Source organism: Nelumbo nucifera, chromosome 8 (assembly GCF_055504915.1).
Source record: "Nelumbo nucifera cultivar China Antique chromosome 8, China Antique-T2T, whole genome shotgun sequence".
Taxonomy (NCBI): Eukaryota; Viridiplantae; Streptophyta; class Magnoliopsida; order Proteales; family Nelumbonaceae; genus Nelumbo; species Nelumbo nucifera.
In genome coordinates this window covers 48,780,673-48,805,006 of record NC_142656.1, presented here as the reverse complement: position 1 = coordinate 48,805,006, position 24,334 = coordinate 48,780,673, and the positions used below count along the sequence as shown (strand labels likewise).

General features: G+C 44.3%; 1 protein-coding gene across 1 annotated transcript; it reads left to right on the top strand.

The window, feature by feature from the left end:
* The first annotated feature begins 11,400 nt into the window (after positions 1-11,400).
* Positions 11,401-12,321, top strand: LOC104611748 (uncharacterized). The gene has a single exon (XM_010278946.1). The coding sequence runs from the start codon at positions 11,401-11,403 to the stop codon at positions 12,319-12,321; it is 921 nt and encodes a 306-aa protein (XP_010277248.1).
* Positions 12,322-24,334: the final 12,013 nt, after the last annotated feature.

Sequence of the window (24,334 nt, the reverse complement as noted above, 5' to 3'; positions counted from 1 at the left end):
CCAGCTCGCATTCGACGAGCTAAAAAACTACCTCGCTAGTGTGCCGATCTTAACCAGGCCCGAGGAGGGTGAGGTCTTAGAACTGTACCTCTCGGCAAGCGACGAGGTGGTCAGTTTGGTACTAATAAAAGAAGTAGATTGGGTTCAACGACCCATCTATTATGTTAGTAAAATTTTGCAGGGAGCAGAGACGTGATACCTGTAGATAGAAAAGCTAGCATACGCACTAGTAATTGCAGCTCGGAAACTCTGCCCATATTTCCAGGCTCACATTGTCATCGTCTTGACTGACAAACCTTTGAGGCAAGTCTTACTTAAGCCCGAGGTTTCCGGTCGGTTGACGAAGTGGGCCATCGAGCTCAGCGAGTACGACCTCCAGTATAAGCCACGAACTGCTATTAAGGCCCAAGCCTTAGCAGATTTTATCGCCGAGTGCACGTTCAGCCTCGAAGTCCCTTGGCCGGTTGAGCCCGAGATCCCCAGTTCGGGTGAGCCCGGAGCTCCCAAGCCAATAGAGTCTGAACCCCGTGAAGTAGCAGCCATTGTGGCATCTCTCCTGGTTAGGCCAAATATGAATTGGGATGAGGAGCCCTGGATCCTTCACGTAGATGGCTCCTCGAACCAGCAGGGCAGCGGGGCTGGAATAGTGCTACGCGGCCCGGGTGGCACGAAGTTGGAATACGCACTACGCTTTGAGTTCGCGGCATCCAACAACGAGGCGGAGTATGAGGCACTGATAGCCAACTGAACCTAGCGCAAAAAGTAAGAGCAAAACACATAGTTATTTGCTGCGATTCCCAGCTTGTGGTCAACCAGGTTACGGGCGAATACGAAGCACGCGAGCTAACTATGATCGCCTACCTGGCAAAAGTAAAGGAGGCTCTGCTCAACTTCTAGTCACACTTCATCAGGCAAATCCCGAGGTCAGAGAACACTGAGGCCGACACCCTGTCCCGATTAGCCAGCATGAGTCACAGTGCCATGAGATCCGTGTACATAGAGGACTTACCTCGGCCTAGCATTCTCGTTGGGGCAGAGGAGGTCGCTCCCGTCCTTGAAGTAGAGCCAAGCTGGATTGACCCACTCGCGAGCTTCTTGCTAGATGGGACCCTCCCTACGGACCGCAATGCAGCCAGGAGGGTGCAGCACCGGGCAGCCAAATACGTCATAATAGATGAACGGCTGTACCGACGGTCCTACCCTGTCCCCTACCTGCGTTGCTTGCGACCTGCTGAAGCCGAGCTCGTACTCCGCGACACTCATGAAGGTCTGTGTGGCGGACACTTGGGAGGCTGGGCCCTTGCCCAAAAGGCACTTCGACAAGGGTACTACTGGCGAATGATGAAGGTAGAGGCCGTCGAGCTCGTCAGAAAATGCGACAAGTGTCAGAAGCATGCCAATATCCACCATCAGCCTGCCGTCGACCACAAGTACCTCACCAGTCCATGGCCCTTTGCGCAATGGGGCATCGACCTCCTGGGGCCATTCCTGCCAGCGACAGGTGGGAGGAAGTTCCTAGTGGTGGTGGTAGATTACTTTACAAAGTGGATAGAAGTTGAACCTCTGGAAACATTTACAGATCGAAACATACAGAACTTCTTTTGGAAGAACATAGTATGTTGCTTCGGGTTACCTCGAGTACTGATCTTCGACAACGGCAAGCAGTTCAAGGATATCTAGTTCCAGGAATGGTGCCAAGATATGGTAATTCGACAGAACTTCACATCGGTCGCACACCCGCAGGCAAACGGTCAGACATAAGTAATGAACAGAGCTATCCTCCGCGGACTGAAAGCGCGACTAGACCGAGCTAAAGGGTTGTGGGCAGACGAGCTACCGAGTGTTCTATGGGCTCACCGAACTACGAAAAAAACTGCCACTGGAGAGACCCCCTTTAACCTCACCTACGACACTGAAGCGGTAATCCCGGCATAGATTGAAGTACCTACACTGCGACTAGAAGCGTATGACGATCAGACAAACGGAGACGAGTTACGTACCAACCTCGTCCTACTGGATGAGGTAAGAGACCTCGTGTATATCCAGACCGCAGCTTACTAGCAAAGAGTAGCTCGGTACTACAATGGCAGAGTAAAGAAGCGGAACTTCCGCGTTGGCAACCTGGTTCCGTAAGATCACGACACCCGAGCCCGGCATGGGCAAACTTGGACCGAATTGGGAAGGGCCCTACAGAGTAAAGAGAGCACTCGGGTGGGCATACGAGCTCGAAACCTTAGAGGGCAAACGAGTACCCCGAGTGTGGAACGCCGTTAACTTGAGGCGATACTACCTATAGACCACCAAGCGAAGTGGACAAAGTCGCTACCAGAGCCTAAGGGCTAGGATGTCGAGCTAACAAAGAACCTCGGCATAGGCAAGCAAAGGCAAAAAGTGCCAACCAAAGGCTCAGGCAAAGTGCTGACAACGAACTAATAGGGGCATCGGCATCTCAAAGGCCAAGTATTAACACCAAATCAGGCCGCGCGAGTGCAGTAACCCAGGCAAAAAACATATCGGGCATATGGTCAGTTCAGCAAATACGGTCAGTTCGGGAGAAAGAGCGATCAACACTTAAACCAAAAGAAAGTCATTCCATTGCAAAATAAGGGAGTGTACATTTCCAAAAAACAAAATATATATATATATATATATATACATATCGAGCTCACAGGCCCGGAGGCACTTCGTCATCATCAGAAGCCACTTCAACAACACCCGAAGGACCTGCCTCATCCTCAGAGTCAGATTCATCATCTGCAGCATTGGCCATCTCCTGAGTAATGCGCGAAGTGGTTATAGCGCTAATATCGAGCTCGGGGTACATATTCCGGATCATCCACCGACTTAGTTTAAATCCCCTTCTGTATGCGCCCACCATCAGGTCATCAAAGCGCGACGAGGCGATAGTCATCGACGGCCTTCTTCTTGGCATCCTCAATACCTTGAGAAAAGCACTACGTCCTCTCCCTAATATCCTCTTGGAGTTATTCATCCTGATGCTGCAAATCCAGCCTCAGGTCTGCCATATGCTTCACCACAACTCCCATGGCCTCGGTATCTCTCTGAGACCTTGCCAGCCTGGCCTGTGCAGCATGAGAAGCCGCCTCAGCAGCTCGAGAAGCCGCCTCAGCAGCACGGGAAGCCTCTTCGGCAGCTCGCACCTGTCTCGAGCTCCTTTCCACTTGGGCCGCCAAGGCATGGATAGAAGAATTCACCTACCAAAAGGAAAAATAACAAATGATCAAAAGAACGATAGCAAGAAAGATAAAAGCAAAGAGCCTGACAAGAAATTGTTGACTTACCACCATGGCATGAGTGGCAGCACGGCAAGCTACCTGGTTCAAAGGAAGCTTGGTCCATGCCGCGACCTCCTCAGGATAAGTGGCTTCCCTACTCTTCTGAAGAGTGTGGTTCGGTGACAACACACTCCTGAACTCGCCGTGGGCTCCCGAGCTTGAAGGCCCAGCTCGTGTATAAGCAGACTCAGAGTAAGCAGGAGCCCCCGTGTAAGTAGCCTCGGCATAAGGGACCCCTGCCACTTCCTGTACTGGAGGGGCCATCTCGGGTTCCCTGGACGGATCCACTGACGAGTAGTCCGGTACCTCGGGCTCTGGATCTCGGGGCAGCTCGACACGAGTTCGTTTGGCGACTCACTTCCTCCTCTTCATGGTGTGAAACAGGTTCCCACCACGAGTCTTCTCTGAGTCCATCACACCTACAAAAAGAGCTCGACATCAGGAAAACGAAAGAACAGAACAAAACAAAAGGCAAGTCTCTGAGTAAGGAACCTACCCGAACTCAGACCGGCCTCGATGAGCTTAGCCTTCGTCAGATAATGGTGGCATTTTAGCCCAAGCCATGTCCATTCCCAGAGGCCCTTCGCCGTCTCCCTATCAAGCGTAACACCGGCGTCAGGGGCAGCCATCCCCCACCCGGTTTGGAACGGCCACCCCAATGCACTTTGCACCCCGAAGTAGTCCCGTTTCCATGCCGGGACCTTATTGGGAAGATCGTGTAAGAGCTTAAACCCCGGGTGAGGAGACAGGTAATACTTCCGCCTACGCCCGGGAAGGGAACCCGCTTGCTTCTTAAGCATCAGAATGGAAGAAAAAATCTCCAAGTCTAAGGGCAAGATCTATTCGCAAAATAGGGAGATTGTCCCCACCAAGTTACGAATAGAATTCGGGTGAAGTTGGCCGACGGTAACGCCGAAGTGGTTCATAACCTTGACGATAAGGGGTGGAAAGGCAGGCGCAACCCGACAGCGAGCTGCTCTCGGAATATCGCGATCTCATCAGGACCGTGTTCCCAAGGGAAACTGCTCGAGGGTATAAAATAAGTGTACTCCCTAGGCAAGTTAAACTAGGTTATAAGGGAGTGAAACCCCTCAGGCGTCATGGTCGAGGGGCCAAACTTGTCTAACGTCCGACCTCGACGGGAGAAGGACGCCAAACTACCCGAGGCGATTCGGCCTATGGGTTCGAACTCTTCCTCAAGCTCTACCTCGGGTTCACTAGGGCTGTCGGGGAATGCAGCTTGGTTCTTAGAACCTACATCTGACCCACTCGAAGAACTGTCTGAGCTACCTGAGCTAGACATCGGGAGGAGAAGGATTCCAGGAAAGTACTCACCTGGAATAAGCAAGCGGACCACGGGAACTTGAACGCGAGCTGAAAATTGGACGCGAGCTCAAGAAGCAAAAACGCAGGAGTGACAAAGTGACTGGGGTCCCCCACTATTTATACCCACAGTAACAAAAAATCAACGGCTCTGATCAAAGCGAATCCAACGGCTCGCAGTCGCACTGACTGCACGTCTCCTGAGACCGAGACGTGACTGGCCGCACGTCTTTTGAAACTAAAAGAGCGCCAGCGCACGTCTCCCCGCATTAAAGGCGGTAGCGACACATTTTTTCAAATTTGAAAAGACGCCCGCTGTCACATCTCTCAGCGGCGCGCTTTTTTGAATTTTGAAATTACGCGCGTTGTCACGTCTGTCAGCATTTATAGACGGATTGGTGCGTTTCCCGACTTTTTGGCGCTCGAGAAACCCGGAAAGATCCTAACGAACGCGCACTTCGCGCTATCAGTCAAAACCAGTTTGAAGTACGGGTCAAATCCACCCGCCACCTCGCGAACTCCCCGCACAAGGGCAAGTGTCCTTGCGCGAGGAGTGGGGGGCAATTGATGAAGGAAGATTTGGCCCGACCTCATAACCACTCAACACGTGGCAAAGGCAACAGCTTGGCACAACAACACACCCAAGATGTGAGCTCCGAAAGGAGGAACCAGCGGTCCGAACTCCCTATAAGGAGCCCGAACTCTCTACAAGGAGCCCAAACTCCCTACAAGGAGCCCGAACTCTCTACAAGGAGCTCGAACTCCCTACAAGGAGCCCGAGCTCCCTACAAAGAGCCCGAACTCCCCGCAAGGAGCCCTAGCTCTCCCTTAGGCCCCGAGCCTTACGAAACAACCCGAACTGGCCCGTCCCATGGCAGTTCGGGCCACACCTCCATCCGAACTCAAGACTTCACCTCGCACACCACTCCAACACTTCACCTCAAGGACGTCGAACTGAACAACCGTACCGTACCTGACACTGAAGGAGTTCGTATCCTGAGGCGGCGCACCTGACTGACTTGGGATCTGACGCTTGACAATCGCACTTCAACGGCCACCTGCCACCGCCACCTGCCACCGCCATCTCCAGTTATAGAGATGGCTCCGACAAAGAGAGTAGTGGCGGTTCTGCCCCAACAGAGGTGATGACACCCGAACTGGCAGAAGTGCAGGGGTAATCATACCCGACCTAACAGAAGCTTAGGAGTGAGTGCGCGAAGTGGTTATAAAAGGCCCTCTTCCCCCCAAGAAGAGGTATGTGAACTTTGTGCCATCTGGTTTTATCTTGCCTTTGAGGAAATACTAACTTGAGCTTCAGAGCATTCTCATCGGGTTCTTCCCCAGAGATTACTCTCTTTCCCCTTCGTTTCAAGCACCTTCTGCTCTAGCCCGAGGCAAGATCCTTGATAGCTAGGACCCACCGGATTGCGCACCATCAATAAGTATGATTACCTCTAATGCCTGATCACCAATTGCATAGCAATAGATTCGAAGCCTTCATTAACACTAATCAACAATGCTGATTTTCCTTAGATAAAACCCAACAAATAAATCCAACAAACTCTGGTGATAGCACAGTTCCTTTCCTAAGTTCATCATTGACCCAAGCAACAGCCTTAGGAACTCCATAAGCTTTAGTCCAATTTATATCTGTAGTGTACTCTGATTACAACAACCTTAGGAACCCAATCAACAATATCTCTACATGTACAAACGAGTAGAAATCACAAAAGGAAGCTTCATACACATTTTCAATGAAAGTAGTACAAGAAATCAAATGGCCAGCAAAAATGATAATCAATAGGTTTAAAGTCATAGGTTACCTCTTCTTCCTCTGCTTCTTCAGCATGCTCAAAAAATCTTGAATATTTTTGGATGACCCTTTTACTGATCTGACCCTTGTACAGGAACAAAAAGTTTAGCACTGATTCGCAAAGAGGTAAATTTCAATTTTATATTTTCCGGCTAACCATCAAAATTAATTTGCTATCCAAAAGGTCTTAATGTTGTATATATGAAAATAGGAAGAAGAGGTTTAGGGAAGTATTAGATAGGGCTACTCTTTTAAAAAAACACATAATTGTGAGGATGGCAGACCTATCGATGATGCATCTATAGAGATTATGGTATATACTTGGATTTCTTTATTTCTGGTGTTTTTTAACTTTGCATATAATTCTATAAATAAATAGTTTAATTAATATATTGTAGTCAAAGTTAATGAGCTTGCATCTTCTCAACAAAATAATGAAGGATTTTTTGAGAGAAGAAGTACTATCGCCCAAGATGATATTTTTTCTTAAGTCATCGGTGAACCAGAAAGGTGTGATCGAGTGCGCTTGATGGGATCAGGTCCAACTCCAACAGATTTATGGGGATCTGAACTAACGAGACATGTCTTGAATATGGAATTGGAGATTAAAAATCGACAATTAAAAGACAAAATCAATGACTTAGAGGGAAAAATGAAAAATATGGCTACAAATTTTTTTGGATTATGGAATCTCGTGCTAGGTAGACAAATAAGTATTATTTCTTACAATAACTAAAATATTTATACATATAGCAATTGGATTGACAATATATGATAATGATACTTGTTTATTGTAATCAAGGCCCAAAATGTTGAAAATGTTCCTTTGGATTCTCCACACCAAATGCATTTCTCTGTTAGTAGCTATAATGTAGTGGTGACCCTATATGAGGTAAAGGTATGATTATAAAATATTAATTTATTATAAGTAAACAATATTTAATATCTATGCCATTAACCATTAGGAACTACAAGTTGGGAGCATTCCTTCACATGTGGGCAACAATAATTCATTTGACCTGCAAATGAAAATTTGGATGAGGTATTCTTAGTATAATAAAATAAATGTTATTTCTCTTGAAAAATATTATTATAATCCTAAAATGATTTATTGTGTATGCATTAAAACATGTGAAGCTCTTTAACGAGGATATGGTAAGAAAAAGGTGACAAGAGGTATACTTGTTAATGAAGATCCTAAAAATGTGGTGGGTGATGAAGCACTTGGTCATGGATGGTGTGAGATATCCTTAAAATCAGTAATGATTAATAACTTAGTTTTGTTGAGGAAATGTGGTAATATGGAAACTCTTGGAGATGCAATTGATCTCACATCGCATGGGTTAAATCAATGGTAAGTATATATATATATATAATGCATATAAAACTCTTACATAATTTAATTTATATAGCTAATTATTGACATCAATTCTTATGTATTCATTTTTGTTGAAATTGACAAACTGAACTTTATGATCCAAAGAGAAGGTCTTGAATATGATGCACATATAAACAACTATTCAGATGCAATGAGGATAATTTTGTTAATTCTCTTTTATTTTTTGGTGATAAAAAATTTATTAAATATGTGTATTGAACAAATACTACTATGAATATTTTGTGTAAGTTTGTACAGGTTTTATCATATAGGTGAAATTAATTTTTTTGTAATGGCATTAATTCAAAAATTAAAAGGGAAAAAAACTGTAGCAATGTTTTGATAAAACCGTTGCTAAAAGTGCCATACAATAGCAGTTTTAGGAACAGTTATATTTTGTAACGACAATTCTACGACATCGGTTTTTAACCATAACCGTTGCTATAAGAATTTTATAAATACCATTAATGTAAAATACCCCGTGGCAATACAAAAGAATAGTTAATACTTTTAACGATTGTTTTACTTGAAACCATTGCTATTTCTATTTGTTCATCAATAGCCCATATTCTATAGTCACGAATAAAATCATTGTTATAGCAATTTATGACAACAATACAAAATAAATCTATTGCAATAAAATTTTTAATTAGCAACGATTAATATACCGTGGCTATACGGCAATATCCATTGTCCTTGACGAGGCCAACTCCTCATGAGGAAAAACTCAATATTAATTTCTTTGATATATTGCAACATTTTAATAAGTTGCTTACTGGGTTGTATTCTTGACTTAGAGCGCTTACGAAAAGAGAGAGTCACAGGAGAATAAAGAAACCAGTCTCTCCTCAACCTAGAGTTTCGGTGGACTCGGTGGTTAAGCGTATAACTCCTTTATAGCAAGATTCTTTGAAATGGAGAGAAGAAAGAGGTGATGTTTTTAAATCCAGAGATGCATTCCTAACCTGACGCATCCATCTAATTTGTAGGTTGGTAAAATTTCGTGTGAATTGTTTGAAGAGCTAGTTCCTAAGCGGGGCATAATCTAATAGTGATGATGAGAACTCTGTTGACCTCCCTGCTTCTAGTTCAGTTTACAATAATAATGAGGCCCCAAAAACATAAGAGGGAGAGATAGAGGTGACAATAGGTGTGGAAATTTTTCACCCATCCCGTTGAACCCATCCAATCCACCCAATATCTATCCAATCTAACCCGCCAATTTATTTGGCGGGTTGGAAATGGGTTGATTACTCATTAGGTCAATTTAAATGGATTGGGTTGGGTTGGGTTATGAATAACCTTTGGGTTAACCACTAAAAATACAATTCATACAAGTATGAATTCCTTAGCATTTTTCTTTTAACTTTCTTCATTTGAGTGAAATAATTTATAAGTAATGCATTAATTAATTACTAAAATTAGTTTTCCTTGAATCAACCCACTTCACGCAAATTGACATAAATCCAAATAAACCCGATCCGAATATGTGCAACCTCATCCGGATTTGGACTGACATGCCCCTTGCACTGCTTCAAACTAGTCGATTTGGTCCTTGACCTGCGCACAACATGATATGGGCCGGTTTGAGTCAATCTGCTATTGACTGAACCTATCCAATCTGGTGTGACCGAACTGATCCTAATCCAAACGTTTCAACCACTCTTGATGTGATTATCTTGAAGACAACTCTAGTTAGATTGTTCAAGTTGGTTTAACCGATTTGAATGTAAATGGTTCGGTCAAACTTAAAATCCGAACATAGTCAATGGCTTTGCCACTTATGTAAAAATAATATGCATGTATTATGGTTTGAACCTAAAACACTTATGTAAATAACAACTACTGTTACCACCAAGCTATGGCCAACTTGTTTATTAAGTGGGAGTTAGTTTTTAGTTTTAAGTACATAAATATAAGACTAATGGGTTTGGGCGGGTTGGATTGAGTAAAGGCAGGTTTGGGTTGAATCCAACCCATTTAATTTTATATAATTGGGTCATTAATGGGTTGGCGGGTTAGATGGACTGGGTTGAAGCTCAACCTAAACGAAACCCAACCCAACCCGCCCAATTGCCATCACTAGGTGACAAAGGTAAGAAGAGATAATATTTTGGTTTGAGGGGGACTTGAATTAGTATGGTGTTGGTGCTTTCTTTCCTCTTGGTTCTTTTTGTAAAATGTATATAGTTTTTTCTACTTGGTGTAGGCCTATTTTTGTTTTCACCCAATAAGTTAGGTAGATTTGTTTATTAGCATTGGCTTAGGGCATGTGAGATTCTTGTGGGTTTTGTAAATTCTACACCCTCCCTGCCTCCCTAGACCTCCCAACCCGTATCCTCCCCAAAACAAATAGCAGGTTGGATTTTCATATATATATATATATATATATATATATATATATATATATTCCAAACCCTTATTGCACATGAAAACGCAAAACCCTTTCCTACCCTACCCTCATTGTATTGGAGAGAGGGGTGCGTGGGGTCTAGAACCTGAATCTAATTTCCAATTGTTTACTATTATATATAAACAATAAACAAGTAAAATAACATAAACAAATATAAAAGTTTCTAATTATTTAATTAAAATATGCAAAAAAAACACACAGCATATATATATATCAATTATCTTTTACATAAAATTCAAAATATTATTAAACTCAACACATAATACATTAGTTTCATATGCCTTCCAACAACATGCAAGACGGGAAAGGTTAGATTTAACCTAATACCATATCCTGTCCATACTTGAACGGGTTGTAAAATCCCAAAACCTATATCTGCCCCCAAATCCATTTTTTTTTGAAAACAAAGAAAAAATTTCCCTACGTCGTAATTAACTCACAAAAGCAAACGACGGCAATAAAGGAAAGAGCACTATATCTGAATCCCCACCCCTCAGCTAACTGTTGGTCGCCCTCGGCCGGTAATACAACTCATAATATTTAATCGGAACCAAAATATCGGCCAGTGCTTTTGCTTTTATATTTATTGCTTTGTTTTGCATCAATGGAGACCAGCTGATAACAAGCCACTCGTGCATACAAATATAATAAATGCTAATTTTGTCGCTCTCCATCTTCTCTATCTTCCTATATTTTTCGAGATCTCAACATTTACATCTAGAATAAACTATTTGAATTAATTTCTCAGTAATATTAGTTATTACTGATGGGTCAAGTTAGATAATTTGAACAGACAGCTGCATGTGAAGGAATTGTTAAAGAAGATATTGTGAGATCTGCACAGAGTATAGCGTCACGGCTGTGCAGACAAGGATAGAAGTGGACCTATATCATATCAACATCAAAATTCCATGGTTAATAATTTCACCATTCGAAAAAAAAAAAGAGATTGCTGGCCAACATTGTGACAACATAACCGAATATAGAGGAAGAATCACATTAAATTTACTTGCTATTCACGTGGAAGTAGTAAGGATGCCAATTTCCAAAGATTCTTGTTGCCTCCACTCATCTGTATTTTTTTATGTTTAATCTTGGTTATAAATAGATGATCGAACCAGAAACTTTTGCACTGCAGAAGATTTTGAATTTCTAGCTTCACATTGAGAGAAAAGCAATGGCAGGCTATTATCTTGAAAAATCTGAGAACTGGTATCATGTTCGTTCAAATAGTTTGCCTGCCAGATCACACCCTGTCACTTCTACGATCGACGACGAGTTGAACAAATTAAAGGCTTGGGAGGAATTGTCGACATCCAGCTCAAAGGCAGAGACCATATGTGTTGGTCTTTCTGGCCTTGGAGATGTGTATGAATGCGTCAAGGATCTTCTTCACTTGCCTTCCACGCAACAAGCCCTCTTCCAGTTTCCAGACCAGAAATGGGTTTCTGAAGTTCTAGATGCATCTGTCAAATTGGTGGACGTGTGTGAAACTACAAGGGACCTGCTGTTGCAGATGAAACAAAGTGTTCAAGATCTCCAATCGGGTCTTCGTAGAAGAAAAAGTACTGAAGAGTCAAGCCTCCAATTCTGCATAAATGCTTTCATCTCTGCAAGAAAGAAGATGAAGAAGGATATTGTCAAGGGCCTAGAAGCATTGAAGCAAATGAAAAACAAACTTGGATCTTCTCCACCAATTGGTATAGAAGACCATCTATCAATGGTTGCTAGAGTACTAAAACAAGTCTGTGTTATCACTATCTCCATCTTCCATTCACTCTTGACATTCATGTCCGTGTCCATGTCAAAGCGGAAATCTAGTGCGTGGCTATTGGTTTTAAAATTTGTGCACAAAGAGCAGATAAGTTATGAAGGCAATCAGAATAAGAATGAAGTAGAGAGTGTTGATGCTGCGATCCATGCCATAAGCAAGAAAATTTCAAGGAAAGATTGTGATATTGAGAAGAAGGTGGAAAAAGCAAAGACAAGGTTGGATAGTTTGGAAGTCACCATTGAAGATCTAGAGAGTGGTTTGGAGTGCATGTTTAGGCACTTAATCCAGATGAGAGTCACCCTCCTTAACATATTGGCTTACTAAACATTTCTTCCTGCAATTTTCCCAAAATCTGACCCATGGTTGGCATCTACATTTTAAAGGATTTTGCCAACGGGTTATATCATATGTTTTAAAAGCTACCGGTTTGTAGCTTATTTATACACATCATCAATGAAAGTCTATTGTACATCATTACAAGATAATGCAATACAATTGTTTGACAATAATTGGTTCTTTTATTCTTTTGATTTATTTTTTCAATGCACTAATATCGATTTTAATTCAACGAGCTGCTGAAAATTTTCGATGAGTTTCAGTCTTTTTTTTTTTCTTTTTTTGACATGCTTTCAGGATATAAATTGAATTACCTAAAAAAACATCAAATTTCCCCAAAATTTGTCAACTTTCTATGGAATGTGTTTCCTTTCTTTTCTAGTTGCTATTTATTTATTTTTTGATATAGAGCTTATATTTTCTGGTAAACCAAAATTAATTAATTGAGGAATTGAAGCTATAACAATAATATGAACTTTGAATTCAACTAATCTAATTCCATGAGAATTTGCCATCTTTTATGTGATGAGGCATATTGAGGCCTTTTCATTCGGTAGCATGCTTCTGTAGAATGTATTTGTTGAACATTAATTTGTAATTTATGAGAAACAACTATATATGAACGTGGGAGAGTTAAACAAGAAAGTTTCTTCAATTACCGAAAATTTTCGGAAGCCAAAGGTTGTGCCTTTCCATTGTTATTTTATGATATATATATACAAACTCGATGGAGTTTCTTGCTCCCTAAAACTTTTCTTTGGGTAGCATGTCTTCCAAAGCTACAATTCTAACTGTATAGCTCTCTCTCTCCTTCGGAAGGCTACAAAACCTTCTGTTTAATTCCACAGAATGTATTTGTTGAACATTAATTTGTAATTTATGAGAAACAACTATGAATGTGGGAGAGTTAAACAAGAAAGTTTCTTCAATTACGCTCCAAGTTTGGTTCGATCCTCAATTACTCTCCAAGTTTAGTTTCAATTTTTTTTTTCTTTTTTTTTTTTATGGTGAGTACTTTGATAATAGGATTCTTCAAATAAAGGCTCAGTTTATGTTAGTAAATTTATGAGAGATAGTTGAATCTAGCTATCATGAACCTCCAGTTATAGCAAATATTGAAGCATGGACAATATTTATACTACTTTAAATCTATCTATACCAAGGTTTTAAAAACCGACCCAGAAATGGAACCGTTCTAGCTATCGGTTTCCAGGTCAGTGGTTCAACCGTCTGGGTCAAACAGTTTGGATGGTTTGTATATTAGGTGTAGGGCAAATATTTCATATGAATTTTGAGAAACGAGAATTGGAGTGAAGAAGAGATGTCGGCTGAGAATGAAAAAGAGAAAGAAAGTAAGGAAGGATAAAGGACAAAAGGAAAAGAAGAGAAAGGAAAGGAAGGAGGGAAGAAGAAAAAAAGAGAGGAGGATGGTTCGACATCACTGGCAACGATAATGGTGACGACGACGACGATGGCGAAGCAGCAGAAACACATAGATCTGAGTTCGCCGATCTCATATATGAAATTCTCTACAACCTCCTCCTCCTCCTCTTCTTCTTCTTCTTCTTCTTCTTCTTCTTCCACAGATCTGAGATTCTCTACAACCTCCTCCTCTTCTTCTTCTTCTTCCACAGATCTGAGACATGAACTCAGATCTGAGCGTGTGTTTCTTTGCATCTTTATAATGTTAACCGTTGTCCAGGTCAAACGAGTCAACGGTTCAATTGCCCGGGTCAGTGGTTTTCTGACAAAGTCAACGGTTTTTGACCCAAGAACGGGTTAGGGGTGAAATGGAACCGGTTGCTTGGACGATTTTCGGGCCGAACTGTCCGACCGTCCGGGTCAATGAAGGTTCAAAAACATTGATCTATACTACTTTAAAAAGCACTAATGGCCTCAAGAATATTTCTGGAATTTTCGAAGAACAAAATTTATCCCTTTATATTTAAATTTATTGATAAAAAAGGAGGGCAAATAGGGTAATTGGTTCTTGATATTAAATGAGTTGAAAAGAGGTAATTTAAAGATATTCAATTCATTCAATTCTCTCTCATTTAATCCAACATTTAAGTTATTAACTTGCATCAATATTCATTGAATCATATATTTAAGTCATTTTTGTTTCTTCTCATCATTAAGTTCTATTAATTAAATCCTTACTTAATAAATTAATAATTCCAATAACATAAAAGCTTATAATTTTAAAATCTACATAGCAAAAATAGTATTTTCATCTAGGTGGTAATAAGAAATTAAATCATTTTGGGTCAAATGGGTTAATCCATGTTGCCACGACTAAATAATAAAATTAAAAAAATAGATAAAATGAAAAAATAGAAATTAAAAAATTTGGAAACATTTTTAATATACATATTAAACAATAATAAGTATGATAAATAAGAAATGTTTTTATTAATGATGCAAATAGAATGTAAAATTTAAAACCAATTGGAAATAAAAATATTTTCCTATTTTCTCATTCTTCTCTCTCACTCTCTCTCTCATTCAATATCTCTTTCTCCCTCAATCTCTATTGTTCTCTAATTGGTATAAATTTCATAGCTAAGAATTTCTTGTAAATTTTTATCAAATTGGTGTAATAATTTTTGAATCATACAAAGTTGGTCTAATGTTCTTTTATAAGATTTGATTAATACCACATAAGTGTCTTAGAAAATAAAACAAACAAGAGAGGGAGCAAGAGAGAAACTAAAGGAGAACGATAGAAATTAAGGGAGAAGGAGAGATCAACCAAGAAAGAAATTGAGAGAGATTGAGAGAGAACGATAGGTAGAGAGAGAGAGTGTGTGTGTGTGTGAGAAATTGATATGGAGAACATAAATACAGAAACCAAAAACCATTTTTATTTATTTTCAAATCACATAGTCGTTGAGCAGATAAAGATAACTGTGAGTGAGATGGTGAGAGAGAGAGAGACTAAAAACCTTTTTTTTTTTCAATCACTCAACATTAAAGGGCAATTTTAGTATAAGCATTTTGTTGTGTCCAACATGGATTAAGAGTCCCATGTTGGCAACAACCACATAAGCCTCCGATGACATAGAAAGGGTTTTTATAATTTGAAATGTAGAGTCAGTTGTCAAAATTATGTAGGTTTATGAACCAACTTGTAGCCTAATTTTAAATGTATACCTGGCTCTGACTATAATTTTTCCTAATTTAAAACTAATCCAAAAATAATGCTATTTTCTTATCTAGATGGTGAGTTAATGGTCCAACTTTTTTAAAAAACCCATGATGTCATAATTGAATAATAAATATTTAAGTTAATTTTTAATCATATTGTTACTTTTGTTAAATTTCAATTTCTATCTTAACTGTGATATATCTAAAATTTAAGTAATCAATATGAAGAAAAATTTCTCATGTGTAAAGCATGTGCTTAATTACTAGCAATAATAAAAAGAATATAAGGAGAACAAAAGAAAAAGATGCAAAAGTCCTCAATCAAGATAAAGTATTATGGTTGTGTCTGAATTCTTTGTTGCAATCCACTTCATACATCCGCTCCAAAATAAGTTGAGAAAACTCTAAAGGCGAAATTTCATAGTAATTTGTGGTGGAAGCATTGGTGCATGGTATGGACTTGATCCATATTCAGCTTATGGGTTGCAAACCATATTAGAATACAGCCTTTACTCTGCTCCAGGAATAGTAAAATTATATATCATTCTAAAACTTTACTCAATAAAGTGTACACTTCAGATTTTAGAATCAGAGTCAAGATGTTGCTTGTGTTTTATGTTTGGATTGTTTTGCCGCAATGGGGAAAACAAGCCACTCGTGCATAAAAATATTATAAATGCTACTTTTGTTGGTCTCCATTTTTATGCTTTACATGTCTATCTTTCTAATCTCAATCCATGCACCTGGACCATGTTGTTTGAATTAATTTTTCAGATAAAATGGTTATTGGTTCAAATATTACCTGCGGCCTTTCTCAACTCCCCTTTCAATTTTTCAAAAATGGTTCTATGGTGTAGTGGTTAGCACTTTGGACTTTGAATCCAGTGACTTGGGTTTGACTCCTGATAGGATCTCTTTATTTTGAAATGCAAAAGAAGAAACGGGATAAATAATGAATCCATTAGAGGTGTAAAGTGGGTCGTGCCGTATTGTCCCATAGGCCATTATGGGCCGTGTCGCCCTCCTTAGTGAAAATTTTGGGGGTGGGCCCAAAACGGTCCATGGCCCAGGCCCATGTGGGCCCATGCCGTGTCATAGGCTGAGCTTGCCCATGGGCCAAGCCTTGGCGTAAGTCGGGCCATGGACCGGGTTAAAGCTATTTTTGTCTATTTATTTAAAAAAATTGAAAAAAACTTAAAATTTTAATTTTATATGAATTTTGATGTATACAATTGCTTATATATACAATAATTAAATAAATTAGTATAATAAAATTCAAAATAATTGTTTATTTTATTAATATATTATATACTATATATTGTTATATAATTATAATTTATATAAATATATATATATATATATATATATTATATAAATATATAAAATATGTAAATATTATATATATATATATAATATAAATAGTATATATGGGCTGTACCGGCATGCGGGCCATGGGCGGCACGTCCCGCTTGATTATGTCGTACCATGCCGGACTGCTGGCCTGTGAACTTCAAACCCCAGTCCCAACACGACACGGATCATCATGCCGGGCCTGATACGGTCCGTGGGCTGTTGTGCCATGCCATTAGGCACCGGTCGAAAGTCGTGCTGGGCCGTGGGTGGCACGGCCAGATTTATACCTCTAAAACCCATAACATTTGATCAAAAAATAACTCATAACCAATTGAAGGCTGAAGTCATATACTTTTATCTTGTATTGACGAAGGTAGTCAAGTTTGGTTTTTCATTTAAAACTCTGGTTTTAAAATTTTGTATTTATTTGGTCCAGTTTTTAATAAAATAAACCAAATGCTCAGAGCCCTATGTTAGATAATGTGAATAGACAGCTGCGATAGAGGAAGTTTCAGTTATAATTTGCATCAAAGTCCACGTTAAAGTAAAGCTTCAATTCTAAAAGCCCATAATTTGGATCAAGGTCCAGCTTATTTGGGGATTGAAATCAATCAATAAAAACGAAAAAAATCTCCATTTCTGGATTTGATACAGGATGAAGCCTTATTTGGGGAAGAAGGCTCATCCATAGTTTTCAATTGGGCAGATCAATGGAGGGTAGGTACATGATAGCATCGATCCTTGAGACCATGCAAAACGTTCCAGAGAAAGAAAGGAGAGAACGTGTGATGATAACCATGTGACTACCCTGCCATTCACCATTAATCCTATTGGGTTATATTGTTTCAATCTTCAAATTTCCCTCATCTGCAGGCACACGATCGTCGTTGCGACTCCGCTCCGTTGGGCACGGTCTCTACTAATGACCCATTAATTATAAATTTATTTGAGGTCTATAAAGATTCAAGAGGATAGAAATGTGTAAATGAAGATGAAGATGGAAAGACTAAATATTTTATATGTATGCACGAGTAGCATGTCAGTGCCTTGTTCTCCCACATGAGAGATTAAGATAAAAAGATTATATTGTCTTCATAATGGTTCAACAGTAAGAAGTCAAATAGCTTATTTCTTATTTTTTTTTCTCATTTTTTCCTTAATTGCACATGTATTGTTGTTCTACTAGGCATTTTGGTTGCTTACCAATGCAGTTTTTCAATAGAGAGGGATGGTGCATTGGGAGACAAGGAGATCAACATCGCTTGGTAATGAATAAGCATCACACATGGGCACATTCATGAAATAAATAAAACTATGACAGCATTATCGAGTAGAGAGAATAATCAATAGAATACTAACATCACATATATATGTTCATTATTTGCATACACATGATCATTCTTAATGTAACGGTCTTTGGTCACGTACCATTTTTTGTGATGTATAAATTTTTTGGCTAAGTATCTCGTTGTTTGACCCGGTGGTGACGTGCCTTGGTGATGAGCTACTTGGTGGCGAACTCCCTGGGGGAGACCTGCTTGGTGATGAACTGCTTGGTGACGAACTGCCCGGTGGCGAGCTCCCGGCGGAGAACTACTTGGTGACGAACTGCCTGGTGGTGCTCCCTATTGGCGAACTGCCTGGGGGTGAACTGCCTGGTGGCGATCTCCCTGGTAGCGAACTGCCTGGTGGCGAGTTGCCTAGTGGCGAGCTGCCTGGTGGCGAAATGCCTGGTGGCGAACTGCCTGGTGGCGAGCTGCCTGGTGGCGAATTGCCTGGTGGCAAACTGCCTGGTGGCGAGCTGCCTGGTGGCGAACTGCCTGATGGCAAACTGCTTGGTGGCGAGCTGCCTGGTGGCGAACTGCTTGGTGGCAAACTGCCTGGGGGCGAACTGCCTGGTGGCGATCTCCCTGGTGGCGAACTGCCTGGTGGCGAACTGCCTGGTGGCGAGCTGCCTGGTGGCGAACTGCCTGGTGGCGAACTGCCTGGTGGCGAACTGCCTGGTGGCGAACTGCCTGGTGGCGAACTGCCTGGTGGACTCGTCACTTGACTTGCTCCTAGGCGGCCTGCAACTCAGAGGATGGTGGAGCTCCCTGGTGCAGCGCAATCCGACTACCCTCTGCGTGAGGTGATTTTCTCTCCTTTGTAGGCGGCGGGAACTGAGGGACCTACTAGAACTGAATCAGAGGGCCCAGGGGTATTTTCCCGGCGGGGACTCTCCGATGCCTAAGTTAGCATTCTGATTACAGAGGGCTTGGAGAGAAATGAGAGAGCTAGAGGGCGGAGTCCTTATATAGTGGTGCCCTCGCGGGTTTGGTGGGTGAAAAGCCTTCAAACGGTAAGACGTCATATCCCATCAGAACCGGGGTACGGGGATGAACTCCTCGAGGTTGTCAGGTTGGCGCTTGTGTCAGGCGGCCAGGTCGGCGCTTGGGCCAGGTTGTCAGGTCGGCGCCTGTGTCCGGGCCAGGTTGCCAGGTCGGCGCTTGTGTCTGGACCAGGTTGCCAGGTCGGCGCCTGTGGCAGGCTGATCCGGCCAGGTAGCGCGCAGGCCGCGCCTGGTCACACGCAGGTCGCGCGCCGGCCACGCGCAGGCCGCGTGCAGGCCGCCCGTAGGCCGCGTGCAGGTCGCGCCAGGCCAGCCAGGGGAGGGACACCAACTTGGTAAGTTGTTGCCTGGGTGTTTGCCTATTTGTCACGAGGTGCCACGTGTCACAATTTCACTGGAGGGCCAAATCTGCCCTCATCAATTGCCCCCCACTCCCGAGCTGAGAGTAACTCAGCGAAGGGAGTAGATTTCTTTTGGCCTGTAAGTCGACGAGCTAGTAAGTGTTGATCCAATTCCTTAGGCTTTGGGAGCTCCCTGTATGTGGCGAGCTGCCAGTAAGACGAGGGGGTCTCCGCCAGTTCAGTAGTGTAGCCCTTAGGCTCTGGGGCAACTTATACTTCAATTTTGCTGATTTTGTTCCTGTTGAGGAAGCGACTGGATATTTAGCAATTGTGTGGCCCGCAGGCTTTGGGAGTGACTTGTAGTCTACTCTTCTTTGACTTTTGCTTGTGCCGGACAGGCGACTGGGCCTTAAGCAGTAATGTGGCCCATAGGCTTTGGGAGTGACTCGTAGTCTACTCATTTTTGTCTTTCCCGTGCTGGAGAGGCGACCGGGTCTTAAGCAGTAATGTGGCCCGTAGGCTTTTGGGAGTGACTCGTAGTCTACTCTTTTTTGACTTTCCCGTGCCGGAGTGGCGACCGGGTCTTAAGAAGTAATGTGGCCCGTAGGGTTTGCCTGTGAGGTGTCGAGCTATGATTGTGCTACATCAGCTTCGTAATGCCGGTCACCCACTCCTACAAGAAGCTACTAGGAGCTCGACCTTCGGGGGCAGCACTACTAACTATAGGTCGCCAGCTCACACGGGAGCCTTGGAAGGCTCGACCGGTAAGAGCGCCTATGTAGTCTGTTAGCCGTCAATTCCCGCGGAAGCCATGAAGACCTCATCTTTGTAGGGGGGACCTTGCGGAGAGGACTGATGAGGCATTATCTGAATTGAAAGTAAGGTTGGTAGAGCTACTTAGTCTGTTAGCTCCCTACATAGTTTTTGAGTTCATAAAAAATGTAAACTATAAAGTGATAGCTTCAAAAAAGTGAGGACTTAGCTTTGGAAAGATCAGAACTTAGCTTTTGTAGGATGAGAACTTAGCTTTTCGTAGCGTGTTCCCCCAGACGGTGCCAATTGATGTAACCGTTTTTGGTCACGTACCATTTTTTGTGATGTATAAATTTTTTGGCTAAGTACCTCATTGTTTGACCCGGTGGTGACGTGCCTTGGTGATGAGCTACTTGGTGGCGAACTCCCTGGGGGAGAACTGCTTGGTGGCGAACTGTCCGGTGGCGAGCTCCCTAGTGGAGAACTACTTGGTGACGAACTGCCTGGTGGTGCTCCCTATTGTCGAACTGCCTGGTGGCGAACTGCCTGGTGGCGATCTCCCTGGTGGCGAACTGCCTGGTGGTGAGCTGCATGGTAGCGAATTGCCTGGTGGCGAGCTGCCTGGTGGCGAACTGCCTGGTGGCGAGCTGCCTGGTGGAGAACTACTTGGTGGCAAACTGCCTGGTGGCGAGCTGCCTGGTGGTGAACTACTTGGTGGCAAACTGCCTGGGGGCGAACTTCCTGATGGCGATCTCCCTGGTGGCGAACTGCCTGGTGGCGAGCTGCCTGGTGGCGAATTGCCTGGTGGCGAACTGCCTGGGGGCGAACTGCGTGGTGCCGAACTGCCTGGTGGCGAGCTGCTTGGTGGCGAACTGCCTGGGGGCGAACTGCGTGGTGCCGAACTGCCTGGTGGCGAGCTGCCTGGTGGCGAACTGCCTGGTGGTGAACTCCCTGGTGGCGAACTGGTTGGTGGACTCGTCACTTGACTTGCTCCTAGGCAGCCTGCAACTCAGAGGATGGTGGAGCTCCCTGGTGCAGCGCAACCCGACTACCCTCCGCGTGAGGTGATTTTCTCTCCTTTGTAGGCGGCAGGACCTGAGGGACCTGCGAGTTTTGGATCAGAGGGCCCGAGGGTATTTTCCCGGCGGGGACTGTCCGATGCCTAAGTTAGCATTCTGATTACAGAGGGCTTGGAGAGAAATGAGAGAGCTAGAGAGCGGGGGTTACCATCCTTTTTTCTCTCCCCCTTGGCTTTGGTGGTCCGAGTCCTTATATAGTGGTGTCCTCGCTGGTTAGGTGGGTGAAAAGCCTTCAAACGGTAAGACATCATATCCCGTCAGAACCGGGGTACGGTGACGAACTCCTCGAGGTTGTCAGGCTGGCGCTTGTGTCGGGCGGCCAGGTCGGCGCTTGGGCCAGGTTGTCAAGTCGGCGCCTGTGTCCCGGCCAGGTTGCCAGGTCGGCGCCTGTGTCCGGGCTAGGTTGCCAGGTCGGCGCCTGTGGCAGGCTGATCCAGCCAGGTCGCGTGCAGGCCGCGCCAGGTCGCACGTAGGTCGCGCGTAGGCCGTGCCTAGTCACACGCAGGTTGCGCGCCGGCCACGCCAGGCCGCGTGCAGGTCGCGCTAGGCCAGCCAGACCGGTGCCCAGGGGGGACACTAACTTGGTAAGTTGTTGCCTGGGTGTTTGCCTAGTTGTCACGAGGTGCCACGTGTCGCAATTTCACTGGATTGCCAAATCTGCCCTCATCAATTGCCCCCCACTCCCGAGCTGAGAGTAACTCAACGAAGGGAGTAGATTTCTTTTGGCCCGTAAGTCGACGAGCTAGTAAGTGTTAATCCAATTCCTTAGGCTTTGGGAGCTCCCTGTATGTGGCGAGTTGCCAGTAAGACGAGGGGGTCTCCGCCAGTTCAGTAGTGTAGCCCTTAGGCTCTGGGGCAACTTATACTTCAATTTTGCTGATTTTGTTCCTGTTGAGGAAGCGACTGGATATTTAGCAATTGTGTGGCCCGCAGGCTTTGGGAGTGACTTGTAGTCTACTCTTCTTTGACTTTTGCTTGTGCCGGACAGGCGACTGGGCCTTAAGCAGTAATGTGGCCCATAGGCTTTGGGAGTGACTCGTAGTCTACTCTTTTTTGACTTTCCCGTGCCGGAGAGGCGACTGGGTCTTAAGCAGTAATGTGGCCCGTAGGCTTTTGGGAGTGACTCGTAGTCTACTCTTTTTTGACTTTCCCGTGCCGGAGTGGCGACCGGGTCTTAAGAAGTAATGTGGCCCATAGGCTTTGCCTGTGAGGTGTCGAGCTATGATTGTGCTGCATCAGCTTCGTAATGCCGGTCACCCACTCCTACAAGAAGCTACTAGGAGCTCGACCTTCGGGGGCAGCACTACTAACTTTAGGTCGCCAGCTCACACGGGAGCCTTGGAAGGCTCGACCGATAAGGGTGCCTATGTAGTCTGTTAGCCGTCAATTCCCGCGGAAGCCACGAAGAGCTCATCTTTGTAGGGGGGACCTTGCGGAGAGGACTGATGAGGCATTATCTGAATTGAAAGTAAGGTTGGTAGAGCTACTTAGTCTGTTAGCTCCCTACATAGTTTTTGAGTTCATAAAAAATGTAAACTATAAAGTGATAGTTTCAAAAAAGTGAGGACTTAGCTTTGGTAAGATCAGAACTTAGCTTTTGTAGGATGAGAACTTAGCTTTTCGTAGCGTGTTCCCACAGACGGCGCCAATTGATGTAACCGTTTTTGGTCTCGTACCATTTTTTGTGATGTATAAACTTTTTGGTTAAGTACCTCGTTGTTTGACCTGGTGGTGACGTGCCTTGGTGATGAGCTACTTGGTGGCGAACTCCCTGGGGGAGAACTGCTTGGTGACGAACTGCTTGGTGGTGAACTGCCCGGTGGCGAGCTCCCTAGTGGAGAACTACTTGGTGACGAACTTCCTGGTGGTACTCCCTATTGGCGAACTGCCTGGTGGCGATCTCCCTTGTGGGGAACTGCCTGGTGGTGACCTGCCTAGTGGTGACCTGCCTGGTGGCGAACTGCCTGGTGGCGAGCTGCCTGGTGGCAAACTGCCTGGTGGCGAGCTGCCTGGTGGCGAACTGCTTGGTGGAAAACTGCTTGGGGGCGAACTGCCTGGTGGCGAACTGCCTGGTGGCGATCTCCCTGGTGGCAAACTGCCTTGTGGCGAGCTGCTTGGTGGCGAGCTGCTTGGTGGCGAACTGCCTGGTGGCAAACCGCCTGGTGGCGAACTGCCTGGGGGCGAACTGCCTGGTGGCGAGCTGCCTGGTGGTGAACTCCCTGGTGGCGAACTGGCTGGTGGACTCGTCACTTGACTTGCTCCTAGGCGGCCTGCAACTCAGAGGATGGTGGAGCTCTCTGGTGCAGCGCAACTCGACTACCCTCCGTGTGAGGTGATTTTCTCTACTTTATAGGCGGTGGAAGCTGAGGGACCTGCGAGAACTAAATCAGAGGGCCCGGGGGTATTTTCCCGGCGGGAAATCTCTGATGCCTAAGTTAGCATTCTGATTACAGAGGGCTTGGAGAGAAATGAGAGAGCTAGAGAGCGGGGGTTACCATCCTTTTTTCTCTCCCCCTTGGCTTTGGGGGTCGGAGTCCTTATATAATGGTGCCCTCGCGGGTTAGGTGAGTGAAAAGCCTTCAAACGGTAAGACGTCATATCCCGTCAGAACCGGGGTACGGTGATGAACTCCTCGAGGTTGTTAGGCTGGCGCTTGTGTCAGGCGGCCAGGTCGGCGCCTGGGCCAGGTTGTCAGGTCGGCGCCTGTGTCCGGGCCAGGTTGCCAGGTCGGCGCCTGTGTCCGGGCCAGGTTGCCAGGTCGGCGCTGTGGCTGGCTGATCCGGCCAGGTCGCGCGCAGGCCGCGCCTGGTCACACGCAGGTCGCGCGCCGGCCGTGTAGGCCACGCCAGGCCGTGTGCAGGCCGCGCCAGGCCGCGTGCAGGCCGCCCGTAGGCCGCGTATTGGTCGCGCCAGGCCAGCCAGACCGGTGCCCGGGGGGGGACACCAACTTGGTAAGTTGTTGCCTGGGTGTTTGCTTAGTTGTCACAAGGTGCCATGTG